General features: G+C 40.0%; 1 protein-coding gene across 1 annotated transcript in view; it reads right to left on the bottom strand.

Moving 5' to 3' along the window:
• OSBPL3 (oxysterol binding protein like 3) overlaps positions 1-13,041 on the bottom strand; it is a gene marked incomplete at both ends in the record, with an annotated part of 45,256 nt that extends 32,215 nt beyond the window's left edge. The window contains 5 exons of the mRNA XM_080340024.1: positions 2,031-2,201; positions 2,704-2,817; positions 3,026-3,079; positions 3,281-3,397; positions 12,949-13,041. Of these exons, the coding sequence (XP_080196150.1) occupies positions 2,031-2,201; positions 2,704-2,817; positions 3,026-3,079; positions 3,281-3,397; positions 12,949-13,041 (549 nt within the window). The remainder of the gene's footprint in view (positions 1-2,030; positions 2,202-2,703; positions 2,818-3,025; positions 3,080-3,280; positions 3,398-12,948) is intronic.
• Positions 13,042-15,825: the final 2,784 nt, after the last annotated feature.

The raw sequence follows: 15,825 nt of genomic DNA, 5'->3' as shown, positions 1-15,825 counted from the left end.
AGCTAAGGTGATTAACTGCAGCTTAAGAACTATCCCGTTCTATTTTTCACATGAAAATAAGTAGGGCTTCTTTGCAGTGCAAATCTGGATTAATAAATTATAAGTGAATTAAAGTATTTCATGCCAAAGAAGAAATGGTTAGTTTCTTGACAAGGAACATAGATTTTAGATATGCTGGCCACGTGGATTTTTTTTTTCCTTGTGTTTTTGTTTTGTTTTGTTGTTGTTGTTGTGGTTGGTTTGGGGTGGTTTTGTTTTGTTTTTTTTTGAGAGAGAGAGAGGGATTGCACAGGGATAGAGATATCAGGGGCTTTGCAATGTTCCAGTTTTGCCCTCGGTATTCTCCTCCTCTATCCCAGTTGTTTTTTGGGAGAAAATCATCAAATGGCCACAAGATGTTTGCCATTTTCTTGCAGACACAGCCTGGGAAGAGCAGGCTGGCAGAGCCACAGAGGTGCTGGCACAGCAGAGAGCTCGCCGGCAGCTCTTTGCACAACAGTCCTGCTACTGACACACGGTGAGTTACTGTTTGCTCAGCCACCCACTCACACAGATCTTCTGCCTCTCAGCCACCAGCAAAGACCTGTGCAGGCACATGGAAACACTTTGGCTGGAAAAGACCTTTAAGATCGAGTCCAACTGTTAACCTAACATTGTCAAGTTCACCTCTAAACCATGTCCCTAAGTGCTATGCCTACATGTCTTTTAAACATCTCCAGGGATGGTGACTCCACCACTTCCCTGGGCATGCTTTTCCAATGCCTGACAACCCTTTCTGTGAAGAAACATTTCCTAACATCCAAACTAAACTTCCTCTGGCACAACTTGAGACCATTTCCTCTTGTCCTGTCACTTGTCACTCAGGAGAAGAGACCAACACCCTCCATGTTACAACCTCCTCTCAGGTAGTTGTAGACAGCGATAATGTCTCCCCTCAGCCTCCTTTTCTCCAGGCTGAACAGCCCCAGTTCCCTCAGCTGCTCCTCAGACTTGTGCTCCAGGCCCATCACCAACTTCGTTGCCCTTCATATTTCTGTTTGGTGAAAGGATAGTCCTACCAAAGTGATGAACCACCAGTATCATGGAACAAGCCCACTCAGATCCTACAGCAATAGAGCCAGGGGAAAAAAAAAACTTAGGTAGGAGGATGAGAAAGAGGTGATTGCTGCTTAGGAGACACTTCTTCTGGATTTGGCAGAAACAGCTGTTTGAGTTATACTAAGTAACACAGTATTACTAAAATAGTCATTATTCTCAGAAGAGATCATTGGTTCTAGATTGGAACAGAAGAGCTTATTTGGGTGAACATCAGCAAGACTGCTGAAGGCACAGACATTGTTTTCAGGCACAATCACTCTTTCTTGAGACTGCATCAAAGAGATTAAGTCATAGTGATGGACTGAGCATTTGTCAGGTCATTTGTGAAACTAAGTCACAGAATTTACCTAAAGAGACGTACACTGCCAACCGGGCGCATCCAGACCCCATACCCACCTACAGCATGGTCCTTGGATTGGTTTGAATAATTCTTCTACCTCAGTTCAAAATAAAAATAGTGGTCACAGGTGGTGGCTCTCAGATAATTCCTATATCGTTCTCAGGTAAGCACAGGCAGATTCATTAATGTAAAAGGGTAGAGGTTTTATTAGCTAACGTCTAAATGAAAAAATGCTGAAGGGAAAAAAAAGTAGCCAAGTGCTCTTCTGGGACCCAGACCAATATTCACCAGCACATATCAGACAAATACTGATACATGCCTCAAATGTTAAGAGAATTCTAACTCAATATCCAGTTTTAAAAGTCATTACAAAATATAATTTACTGCATTAAAACAATATTATAAAATTTAACAGCATCATAGAGAAAACTGCTGGGAGTAGATCAATAAATAATATAATTTTCCTCCTGACATTTTAGATCATAACTTAAACCCCACCACAAACTTCCATTATAGTCTTTACTTAATAAACACAAATCAGACTAATTTAATCCCTGATGAAAGGTGATTATTTATAAATCATAACTATTACCTTTCTACCCGGAGTAGAATCACAGAAACCAGGGAAAGAGTCCGCAGTAGTAGATACAGGGAAGAAAATATTATTGACGTCATGAGGAAACATGGAGATTTCGTTCTGACGGTACATTCTGTGGTGACGAAGTTTTGCTACCCATTCATCAAACAGTTCCTGAGATTTCACCTGCACAAAATTTCGGGGTTTTTAACATTCGCATTCAAAATCGGAAAAAAATAAACTAAGGTATTGTGTGCTGACTAGACAGCTAGCTTGTCTGACCTTCATTGGCAAAATATTGGAAAAGTTTTTCTCACTATGCTTCTACATACACATTTGACTGTGGAAAATACTTCCTCTATAGGTAAGACAAAGAGCAAGATACAACTACTGAAAACAAAAGCACTTGTGCAACAAGTGCATACCCTTTGCCAAAAAAGGTGCTGAGTGAAAAGAGTGCTGCTAAATGTGAGGCATCTTCAATATTTCTATTTGAAACAGGGTTACTGACTCTGGAACTGTACACTAAGGCCTCTCAAGTTATAAAGTGTAGACTAGTCTGCTGAGACTAAAAACTAAGTTATTACTGTAACTAACAGACCTCTTACTATTAAAAAGAAAAGAAGATATCCACTGTACCTAACGTTGTTATTTCAGGAGCAAGGTTATAACAATCTTGAAGACCTACCTTCAGATGGTATATCTGCTCTTCTGTATCCAAATCTATACATTTTGTTGATTTCTTTACAGACATGACAGAAAGTCCAACATCAATACAGCCATGAAGCTTCCCTCTCTCTATCTGAAAAAAGTAAAAAGAATACAATCACTCCAGAATAAAGCAAAAGGATAGATATTACCTACTGAAATCATCATTTCCCCTCCTTCAACCTACCATTTACAACTGCTGAAACTCTATTTCCCATTGTCAACAATACCAATTTATCGTCATTTTGAACAAAACAGTGTTGTTACCTTAAAATGGCCTTAAAGGGTTTCTGATCACTTACATCACCTTGGCATTTGGAATACTTCAAAATCCCTCTGTCCAAAAAGAAGTATCTCTGTAACCAGAAATATGAAGAATTAAAAAGCAACCAAACTAACAAAACCAACAAACAAACAAACAGCAACCACAACATCCCCCCTTATATTTACTTGGAAAACACTTTCTCTGTTCTTAAGTAACCTTTTTGCCACAAAACCACACCAAGCAAGTCCCACTCACATGACATGGAGCTTTCAGACAAACATTCCTTTCCTACCTTGTGCCAGCCCTTCAAAGGCCATTTCCTCTTTTTCAGCAAGCAGCCCTCCTGCTTCTGGGGCTCCTGGGTACAATTCATTGCTCCCCGGAGTCCTTCTACAATTTCCCAGCTGTCCTGCTTAAAAAAGAAAATCCAAATCTAGATCTTGTTTCTTCAAAAGAACAGAATTGTTAAGAGAGATTCAGAAGGATGAAGGCTATAAATGCAAAAAACCCAAATAACATTGAAATCTAAGCTTAGATCCGTCTTTATACTTTGTTATGTATCTTCCAAGAGACAAGATTCTTTTTTAAAATTTTGATACAAATAATACAAACTAAATAAAACACTACTTTCATAACAACACGCTTTGTTGAATATATATGCTTACCAGCATTTTATATGTATATTTTTCTGTAAGTACATACATACACACAGTGTACAGCCACAGCCTACTCTCAATTTAGCATACAAAACATTCTGCCATCACAGGCACAAAAAGCCTATGCTAAAAGGACATGCTTTGTACGCTATGAAGCAGAAATAAAAGACACCTTTTATATAAAACTCTTCTGCTCACATTCAGTAACTCAAGGTTTTGTGCTTAGTGTGACTTGCAGCCTCCATAAAGTAGAAATAATGAAAAAGCCAAGGAAATAACTCTGTTTAGAGAGTACTATGAGGAATCAAACATAAAGAGAGTGTACAAGAAAAATTTTAAAAACCCTTCATCAGATACACCTCTAATTAAGAGAGGATATCTCTTTTTTGCCATCAGGAACTCTTAAAAGAAAGGCCCTGCAGCAATGTAACAGAGAGTATATCTCATAACATTTTTATAGTTCTTATTTATGGATTGACTCTAATGAAAATGTAACACGAGTTTCAAGGTTTCTGATCAAAGATCTCACAAATTATTTATTACCAGCAACCATAGGATTTGACAGATCTAGAATTACAAACAACTGACAGGAAATGGCATGTGCTAGTATCATCCCCATCTATTTGAAAAAGACAAAGAACACTTTAACATATAGAATTTAATGACAAAAAAGGACTTGCATGAAACACTTTGGGGAAAACAGAACTATCCCAGGTAGGTGAGTACCTGTGGTCCTCCCTGTAAGATACATAGGGAAGCATTACCCTCCAAAAAGTTGACTGACTCAAAAAAAATTTAAAACAAAAATGAAAGAAAAGTCAGCAAGAGTGCTAGTTGGCTGTATTGGGTTTGTGTGGCAAGGTTATGGTAGCTGGGAGGCTACAGGTGTGGAAGCTTCTGTGTGTCTGACAAACCCAGTGCCAGCCAGCTCCAAGATGGACCCACCGCTGGCCAAGGCTGAGCCCATCAGCGATGGTGGTAGCAGCTCTGGGATAACACAGTTAAGGAGGGGGCAAAAACACACGCACAGCAACTGCAGTCAGAGACACAAGTGGGAATATCTGAGAGAAACAGCTCTGCAGACACCCAGATCAGGGAAGGAGGCGGGCAGGAGGTGCTTCAGGTGCTGAAGCAGAGGTTCCCCTGCAGCCCATGGTGAGCCTGGCTGAGCTGTCCTCCGCAGCCCATGGATGTCCACGGTGGAGCAGAAATCCACCTGTAATGGAGGACCCCACACTGGAGCAGGTGATGCCCGAAGGAGGCTGTGACCCCATGTGAAGCCCAAGCTGGAGCAGGTTCCTGGCAGGATGTGCGGACCCATGGAGAGAGGAGCCCAGGCTGGAGCAGGTTTGCTGGCGGGACTTGTGACTCTATGGGAGACCTGGACTGCAGCAGTTCATGAAGAACCACAGCCTGTGGGAAGGACTCATGTTGGAGTTCATGGAGGACTGTCTCCCATTGAAGGGACTCCACGCTGGAACACGGGAGGAGTGTGAGGAGGAAGGAGTGGCAGAGAAAATGTGGGGTGAACTGACCACAACCCCCATTCCCTGTCCCCCTGCACCACTGTGGGGGTGGGAATAGGTAGAGAATTCAGGAATAAAGTTAAGCCTGGAAAGAAGGGAGGTGTGGGTGAAAGGTGTTTTAAGATTTGGTTTTATTTCTCATTATCTTACTCTGAATAGGAGTGATCTCTCCCTGTCCTTATCTCAACCCCAAGCCTTTCATTTTATTTTCTCTTCCCTGTCCAGCTGATCAAAGGGAATGATAGAGGAGCTTTGGTGGGCACCTGGTGTCCAGCCAGGCTCAACCCACCACATTTATCTATCTCCAGAATCCTTAAAATTCACCCCTAGAAACCAAGGAAAAAAACAAAACAAAACAAAAAAAACCCAACAAACTACAGTAGGTAATATGCTGATTACTTGAGTAACAAGGCCTAACAGTAAACCATCTTTGAAAAGACATTCACTAAACAGCCTAAGGAATCCGATCTCCTTTCTACCACATTGCTGGCAGCACTCCATTGTTTTGTTATTATTTTTCTTGCATTGCACTTCATGGAACAAACTGGAAAGCTGCTCTGCTTCCGTGCCAGCGCTACACAACAGGCTGCAAGCAGCAGAAATGTGGTGCTGAGCAGCTCCTGTTATTCAACACCCTACAGGCCACGCAATGATGTTCTACTACCTGAAGGTAAGTTAAAACTGCAGTTGTTCTAACTGAAATTGTTATCATAGCACACTTATTTTTTTATCCCTACAGGTTCGGATTTTATCCTTGTCAGTTTTGTAACAAATAGCTTCTTTATTCCCTCCAGTTTTGAAGGTGTGTTGACAGCGCATTAGATACCATTATTTTGAAACAATGATCAGGAAATCATGTTTTTCCTGTTGAAAACCATAAGTTACACTCCATATTCTTTGTATTTTTACTACTTTGGGACTTACTTAAAATTCTCAATAATCATGAATCCTGTCCTGCTTTGGGGTAAATTACTATAATATGAGATGAGGGAACAGAGAAGCTACTCATGGATACCACTATTTTATTGGGCTGAAGGAAGAGGAGAAAGCCTCCTGGGCTGTGTCCAGTACATCAGCCTAACACCAGGCACAGCAGGTAGAGCTCGCCAGCTGCAGTTTGACAGATACTCAAGTACAAAGGCAGCCTAAGCCTCCAATATTAAGGACTTTTCCCCTCTCTTTTTTTTTTTCCCTTTTTGACAGAACATTCCAGTCCAAAACCTTGAAAGCCAAAGAAAAATGACGTTCCACCACCTCTTGTGCCATAAATGTAAGTTTTGTGACACTAAGTGCTTTCCGTAGTGGGCTTGGATTTCTTTTTCCTGTTAAAGATTACTGATGAAGCCTTATATGATAACAAGGAGTGGGACTGTTATGATGATAGAGAGCAGCCTCTTTAAATATCATTAAATATAGTATAATGCTACAATTTACTTGTATGAGCTGAACTTATTGCTGCTTAAATGCCCACATGTGGATGAAATCTCATTTTCTCAGAAAATATTATCTACTAAATTAGCCAATATAAAAATTAATCTTGACATTAGCCGGTTTCAAATTGGAGACTTTGAAAAAGGTAAATGGCTCACAAAGTGAGAAACCTGATGGAAGTAGTGAAAGATAATTCTAATTAAGGACCACCAGGACAATCTGCAAGATTGAGAAAAATGCTGTGTTTATGTTTTTGTTTCTTTCTTCTTTAAATCAGCCAAAAGAGCTTAAAAGCTGTTTTGCCTGATTACTGAGCAAGCTTCAGTAATTGCCTCAGCTGAAATATATTAAACTACAGTACCCAAACACATAATTTTTCCACTGAGAATTAACCCGGCAGCAGTTAAGACTAGTGAACAGCAGATACTTTTCAATATTCCAGTGTTACACCTAGCGAAGAATTTCGGATCAAGTTCTCAGAGACTCTGGTTAAGCTTGAACAACTGAAGGTTGATAAGAGTGGTCTGCTTGCAGAGGTGAACAGAAGGAAGCAGCTGAGAAATTACTCAGCCACTTGCACCCATCTGGAATAGACATGGTGTCAAATAGTTTTGGTAAAACTTTAAGATACAGAGTATATTCTGGCCTGCATTCCAACTCAAATTTTGTCTGGGCCACTCCTGCAGTCAGGCACCAGGTGTCTCCCATGTTTCTGCAGGAGAACCACATTTCTCACTGTTCTTCAGGTCAGTGAAGTGGCCAAGAAAGTGCCTCCACCATTAAAAAGTGTGAAAGCAGGAAGAAAAGCGAGAGCACTTCTTCCCATCAAGCAGGCCCAATGTCCTGCCAAGTCTCAGCTGAAGGCAAGTCTATTACCCACATTTCTGCTCTGGGAACCTCACACTTCAACTGCAAACTTTATGTAAACGTAGCTTTAGTTGGATTAGAAATTAATCCTTTTAAAAGCACAAGACTATTCAATCAACTAAGTTGCCCAAGGAAAGGCAAGGAATAGCTCAGAGAATTAACATTTTGGGCATCTGCTGGATATATGCATGGCACAACAGCGCAGTAACAGCATTTGGTCCCCTTCCACATGTATCTCTCAAAAAGAGTCCAACCTTTCCCACCTGAGCCCCCAAACTCACACATTTTTCAACACACAGCTGTTGCAACTCATTTTGGATCCATTCACTCTTGATCCAAACCCTACGGGGTCTTGATCAGTATTTTGTTCAGCAAGAGATCTGACATCTCATTTAATGAGGAAAAAGCGTCAGTTGGCTGTTGCTGGGAGCAGCTGCAGAAGCAAAAGAAAACTGCTTACTCTCTAAAATGAAGGTAAATTAATCAGGCTGGTTGGTTATCAACTGCTCTCATCTGTCTGAAACAGCAGAGGAACAAATTGGAGACACAGGATTTCCTAAAAGCTACTGGAATAATTCAGGTTACGCTCTATTTTGCTGGTTGTTATCCTGCAACAGGGAACTGGAAGAGGTACCTCAAACCACAGTGCTAAATTAAACAAACCAACCAAACCAAAAACCACCACCACCACCTCCCCACCCCCCAAAAAAAAAAGGAAAAAAAAAAGCACAACAAACTCCCAGCTGAATGGCATTAACAATTCCAGCATAAGCCTGATGTCCAGATTGGTAGTGTCAAGGTTATGACACTACAAAAGGTTTTTTTATCATTAGGGGCCAATATCTGCACAAAATGATCAACACTGCATTTGCTGCCCAGGCAGAAGTTTCACTCGAGGCTGAGGGAGGAACATACTCTTTACTTTTCTCAGGCCCAGAGGTACCCCTTGCAGCACTGGAAATTCACCCTGCAGTAGTTGCTACTTGGCTATACCTGCTCTGTGGCTGAGAAACAAAGCAAAACAAAATAAAACACATACACTTTGGTCTTCAGAGGTGAGTCTATCACTAGGTAACAGTAGTCCTTTCCTTTATTAAATAAAACAAATGACTCCTCATTTTTTGCAATATTCTGTACTATACAGCTCCTCAAAGCAAATTATTTCAGGAGAAAGGATGAAGTAATGAGTTTGAACAGCTCTCAGACCGATGCTTGCACTTGCAGCTCCCTGAACGAAACAGATGACAGTACCAGACTTTCTCCAGTGTAAAATGCAGTCAGTTGTACCGAATATTTTAAAGTGCCAAAAATAGAAGCCCGCTTTGTGGAGGATAAGGGTTGGCATCAGCTGCAACTACAGCATTCGTTACGGTTCATAAAACTGGCAGAAATGATTTAATTTTCTTTTTTAGAACACAAGCTTTTTTAAGCAGTTCTCCTGACATAGAGCTTTTCCCTACTGAATCTATTTTAAAAGTTAGTTAACAAATTAGACTTAAAAATAACTACTAGAATATATCTTCTTCTGCTTACAGGTCAATTTAAATTTAAAGAAGATCAATACCAGTTTTCCTTCCTCACAAAACACAGTTTGAATTATGGGTTTGTGTAAGAGATCTCATTCAATGACTGAAGTAGAAAAGCAGATGAAAGCAGAGGTGGGATGTGGCAGTAGCCTCCAACCTGCTATTGGCCTTCAAGGTGAAGCTGAACTTCGTGGAACAGGATTAACTGTTAACATCTTCAGTTCACATTGCAGATGTGTTGCATCTGGCGGAAAAAGGGCACCAAGTTTAGCAAAGGAAGGAGCAGGCCCCTCCAAGTCTGCAGCTCTGCTTAATTCAGTTCATTTTTGGCACAGTGGCCTGTCTTCTGCATCACAGGACTTTACTTATACTCTACACCGCAGACACATGTACTTGTACTTTGCACTATGGGGTTCCATAGCCCAGTCTAGGGTAGCTTCTTATTATTTGGTGCCAGTGTGTACCTGCAACACAGTCTGTGCCTAGGAAATCAGAGAGACTCAAAACTCAGATCTCACTATTTTGGGGAGAAAAACAAATGAGCTGTCCAGGTCCCTTCCCTTGCATGTCTCAGAATTTCTTCCTACTTTATCAGATTAAAAGAACTGCTGTGTCACATCAGCAGCACAGAGAAAAAGACCTGTCATGCAGATCTGTTGTTAACCTGCAAGCAGCAAGCCCAGCTCTGAAGGTCCCTGAGAGAGGCACAAGTGTTTGAAGGAGGAACAAGAAGCCCTCTGTGGAGCTGGAAGATGAAGGAAAGAATATCAAAATCATAGCACTACACTCCTCAATCTGCACAGCATATGGCAAAATGATTTAAACTTTCACAGCACTATGCATAAGAAAGTATTAGTAACAGTATTTCTTTTCTACTAGGGATTTGCAAAAAAAAAAAAAAAAAATTAAAAAATGTCTGTGGTACTTTTTAAATTAGGGGATTTTCTTTAACAGATTTATAGAACTTTAGATGGTTGCTGTTAACTTAATAGAGCACCTAAAGTGCTGTCATTTAAACTAACACACAGATGGAAAACAACAAATTAAATAACTCTCAGACAGCGGTATCACTCATGCCCAGTTTTGTCAGCCCTGAGCAGGTGGGTATTAGCAGGGATGGACTATGAGGCTGCAATTTACCAATACAGGAGGCTGAGTGAGAAAAGAAGCAATTAACAAAATAAACAAAACTACTCGATCAAGTGTGACAACAACTCCTGCGTGGGAAGGGGGAAGCAAAGGGACAGGACACAAGAAATCTCAACCTCCTCACTGCCCAGACCAACAATTTAGATTTTAAAATATATACTATACTATGCGGTTTACACAACTAAAGAGAGGTCCTATCTATCAAGGTAAAGATCTTTATAATCTGCAAGTCCTGAGCCTTTTGGGGAGCAGGAACAGGGAGAAGATAGCCATTCTCACCCAAAGCACTGCTGCGTCCAGGCCAGTAAGTCTTGCAGAATACTGCCTCTGCTAGACCTAAGCGTCCCTCTTTCCACATGCAGCACGGAAGTGTATGTCTAACAAAACATCCACTGAAACATGCTATTGTCACAAACAGGAATTAACAAATACATTTTAAAAAAACCACACACATGTTATTTTTAAGTAAATATCCAGAGTGTATACTGCACGGGATATTTAAATCTTTGTTTTCCCGAGCAAAACAGTTTGTTCTGTAAACTACAAGACAACTTCAGTGTGAAAAACCAGCCACGTGAAAAACACCAGGGAATTAATGGTCAGCAATATGCAGCCATGCACATGAACACTGACAATGATGAAAGAAACTGTAATTTAGAATTTTTTTATCTTTCTAAATTTTACTAATTTGAAGGAAGACGTCTAGATCACTTTAGCAGACGCAAAACAAGTTACAGGATAAGCTAGGAAGTTATTGCACTTGGTAAAGAAGGAAATGAAGTATGAAAGCATTCCTTACAAATATCAGAAGTTCCTACTTAAAAATAAAAATAATAGACCAGTTGAACCTTAAAAAGCACACATAATTTCTGAAAAACATGTTTGCAAATTTTCAGACTATGTCGCAAAAGCAAGCAAGCAGAGCTTGATCATTTCCCAGCACATAACAAGTCACACGAACTCCTCAATTCCGTAGTCTTGCCTCTGCCATTACCAGCCCCTGAAAACATGGACAGCCAGACAACCAGTGTATGTTCCCTAGATGCAAAAGTATACTGTTGGTATTGCAATGACTGACAATGAAAAGATTAACATTGAAACACTGATCAAAGTGGGGATACTTATCATGATGTCCCATGTTATAATACCGCAAAGAAACATCAACTGTATCACTCTTCGATATACATTAGGAAACAACCTACTTTATACCTCCATTTAGCTTGATCTGACAGGTGTATGAGGCAATTTACCATCTGCCTGGCTATAATGCATGATCATGGATGTACCAGGAATGCAAGAAAAGCACCAAGGTGCAGCTCTCACCTTGACCAGGTACACTTCACATTTTTGTACAAGGATCAGAGACTAAAAAAAATTCAGGACTGACAAGATAACATTAAACCTTACTGAACTATTCATTTTCTCCAAAGAGAGCAGGTGAGGACACAATGGACAAGGAATGGAACCCACTATAATAGCATCAAAAACCTGAGCTAGCCAACAGATTTAATCATGTTAAATGGCAATAAGCGAGGTTCTTGCAGAAATTGTTTCTGCATAAATATGGTTCCTTATACAGGCTGCTTAACACATCAGTGGATTTAGTCATGCTCATGCAAATCTTGTTACTAAAATACTACATTATTACACTTAGTAGACACAAACTGTTGAAACAGACAATACCAAATGTTTCAAATTACACTTTTTAAAGGTAATCTCATACTGAGGATACAAAAAAATAACGTTGCAGGAAAACAAAAAAAGACATGCCAAAAGCAAGTATTTCTTTGCTCAGTATACTAGACATGCACAGCATTCCTTATAAGCAGAGCACTTTAAAAGGCATAAATTGTTCAGAGATTTGTCTGCCTTGCCAATTTTATGTAGAGAGCCAGAAGTCCCAGAAAAGCAGGTGCTATTTCAAAACACAGCTGAGGTCTCCAAAGCTTTAGGGGGATTTGGATGCTCAATTCCAATTAATATTTCAACCTGAGCCAGCTTCAAGAGCTCCACTAAGCCAGGAGCTGTACAAAAAAGAAGTTTATGTCGAGCACATTGTTCACAATTTCGCAAGCATGGATTGAGTGTGTTTAAGCTTAATTCTCAGTGTGGCTGCAGGTCAATGTTTCTTGCCCACCAACAAAAGCTGTCTTCAGCAGTCTGGTGCAAACACTCGTAAACATGTCTTTTAAAACTGTGAGGTTTAAAGTATAGCATCAGCTCTGCAGAAAACAAAGCATGCTTTGCATTAGTCACCCAGATGCACCACATTACACAAATACTTATTTTCTTAACTAGAGTTCTACAGCAACAACCAGGCATTCACAGGCACTTTTTCATTGTCAAAGAGGCCCTAGTTCAAGTTTAAGAAAAATGCCTTCTCCTTCAGACACACGGGCACACCTTTCCCTGGAAACCTGCGATAAGAAGAGCAGGTATGCAATATCCTACCACAAAAGTGGTATCCTACATGAAAGATTTGGGATTTCAGCATCAAATCACTAAGACCAAGCCTTTACACCAGCAATATTTCACTATAAAGACACCATACATACAACGGGGCAGAAATTCAAAGTCCCTGTTGGCATTCCAGTTGTGCAAGTGCCTGCTCTTTGGTAATGTGTTTAATGCACCTCAAAATAAGATAGAGCTACCAACTACAAAAAGAGAGTAGAGAAAACAAAGAAGTGATGAAATAAACAAGCAACAGGAAAAGAGAGTTTAAGAGTTTTGCTGATATTCAAGAGCAAAAGTAACAGGCAGACTTAGTAATGCTTTCAGTTTGGTTAAAAAAGTTTGTACTACCTGTCGACTTCCCTGCTTGGAGGAACAGCTGCTAGTACTTCTTGAAGGAGACAACATTTTCTGGGATGCACCAAGGCTTTTTTCTTCACTCATGATGCAATACCATTTGTTTCACATAAGCTCACTTAGAACACCATTAAAAGGTAATTAAGAAAATGTGTTGGAAGACTCTTGAGAGAAACGCAGAACTCATCCTTCACCCAAATGCAGTCCAGTGGCATGATCTGCATCCCCGGGAAATTCCTAAAAGGGAAAAGAAAAACAAAAAGTCAAGTTCTCAGATACTGTCTCTTCCTGTCATTCTGTAGCATGAATCATAATAAAGCCTTCAGTAATACAAGCTGACTGCACTACTGTACATTATTAGAAATACACCTAGCAATCAAGTCTCAAACAGGAACAACATGAATTTTGGATCCTAAACACATGCTTCAATTGTCACTATTTATTCAGAGGACAAAGTACAGTATCAAGAATCTTTTAGAATATTTAAATTCTTTAAAAAATAATAAAGACACACATAGTACAATAAATATCTATATAAAATGGAACATAATATCCTCAAACTGTGAAGAAAGCATCTAAGAAAATACTTTCCAAAAAAGATGGTGACTAATCAAAAAAAAAAACCCCTCTTTTTCCCAGTTTCTTGATAAATTAATCAAGTAAACATGGTTTCAGCTTGTAAGGAAAAAATAATAAATATCTCTATATAAACAAACAATACATAAAAGCAGTGAGCTTGCAAACTCAGCTCAGTTTGCATGACCGCTCTTTGCTAGAATCAGAAAGTTTTAACTGTTGTCACATCAGTTGTCTCAGTCAGTGACTGGAAGATTAATTAACAGTCTGTTTAATAACAGTGCTGTTTGCAGCATGTGCAAATAAAAGCCAAGCCAGAGACTCCCAATAACGGATTTCTAGTGTGGGCAGGAGCTGTCATGGTAACTGCATATTTTTTTGAAAACCAAACAGAGGACATAACACAAGGGTGATGCTCTCCAAAACCTGGAGTAGCAGAGCGGCTTTGTGAATTGCGTGTCACTTAGGCAAGGGATTTGCACATTAGGAAAAGTGTAAAAAACACCACTGAGGAAGATAAGGAAGTTTTCACACAGAGAAATTTCCTTGCTGAAACAGGGAGGCAACTATTTCACAGTCCTCTTGCTTGCAGTGTCAGAACAGTCCTGAACTGGGCTCACTGGTTACTGAAGTTTACCATTAATCTTTTCTTGAAGAGGCTCAGAAACCTATACTGACAGAAGCAGCATTTTAAGATCTCTAGTAAAGCACTTTATGTATTTTCAGAATTCATTTCTCTTAAAAAAACCAAAACACAAAAAACACCCAACCAACCAACAAACCCCAGGTGTTAGACTTAAATGAAGAAAACAGTATGCTGCAGAAAACTTCTCTCCCTATTCAGATAGTCTGAAGCACCCAAATTCCAAACAAAAAACTTTTCCAACCTACACTGCCTCTTTGGCAATATAGTTTGCTGTAACATTTCAACCAACATGCCCTATTTTCACCTGCAACAAGGTCTTTCTTCACCTTCTCTAGTTAGAAATACTCAGTTACCCTCATGGGATTTACACTGAAATTACTACTGAGATTAGGAATAGTGAGTTTAAGAGAATATATAGTCACTTCCTATCTAAAAGATAAATTTGTGTGGCATTTCATTAAGAACTAGCACTTTTAACAGGTTTAGATTTCTCTCAATTTATGCAGGTTTTAAACTGTAGAGTAAGCATAAACTATAACTTTCTTGCTTAGATTCAAGCTGCATTTAGTAAAAGAGTTTAATGATAACATCTCTGTTGAGAAGCAGAGGTCAAATATTCACCACAGGAATGGAAACACACTTCCTGCAAACTCATCATTCGGATACCCTCTTGCACGTACCATGCAGCAAGTGCTTTACTTTTTTGGCACACTGTTTGCTCAGATAACCACCTGTCCTCTTCACTGCTCCACATCCAAAATGACCACTTTATCGCTTGGCTTTCATTGGTGACTATCTGGCTTTTTGGAAAAGCTTGGCAGAGCGTATGGCAAGAAACAGGCTCTAATTTGCAGTAAAATGCACTGAAAGTTGTTGTCATTGGTACCTTGAGGGTGTATCTACAGGACACACTGTGTGCAAGTTATACAATGCCCTTTGCCTGTTTGAACACATAACACAGGGGTTGTGATGTCCTGGAAGCATCAGGTAAATAAAAAAAAATGAGGTCTCATGGACTTTAACACAAAAACAATCCATATAATCAGAAGAATATTTCTATCATCACATTTGTGGTGTGGAGTCTAAAGGAAGTTAAGGTGTGGCTGTATTAGTATTTTAGGACAGAGCAGAAGGGAACTTCTGCTGCGAATCTCCTGGTGCCCCTAGTCTTGCAACATTTAGGTTTGCACTGCAGGACAGTCTTGAAACACGGAAAGCAAATCCCTTTTGGATGAACTGTGCTCTAGGAGCACACCCAGTGCTCATAGCGTTAAGTCCACTAGACCAGACTAGAGCTAGTCCTGACTAGTCCCGTCCTGGTGTGGATGCTGGGTCCTCACCTTTAACTGATTCCCTACAAAGGTTCACTTTTACTGCACTGCTCCACTTGCTTACACTGACAACTAGACACAGACTTACACCACCTAAGTATTTAAGATCTCCCGGGGCAACATCATTTGTCTTTCTCAAATCAGAGAGAGAGACGGGCACTTCTCCAGAGTTCAAGTAAGCTGAAGGTGACTCAGCCACCTAACCAGAGGTGCTTAAATGAGGAGCAGGTGACAGGTGGGGTAAATCTGACAGAGAGCACCTCAAGTATTTTGTCAGTCTGCTTCCAAAATGGGGCATTGGAATTTCCCTTTATTCCT

The sequence above is a fragment of the Nesoenas mayeri genome (genome assembly GCF_963082525.1).
Source record: "Nesoenas mayeri genome assembly, chromosome: 2".
In the NCBI taxonomy this organism is placed as follows: Eukaryota; Metazoa; Chordata; class Aves; order Columbiformes; family Columbidae; genus Nesoenas; species Nesoenas mayeri.
The sequence above is the reverse complement of the archived record's forward strand: the minus strand, read 5'-3'. Positions and strand labels throughout refer to the sequence as shown.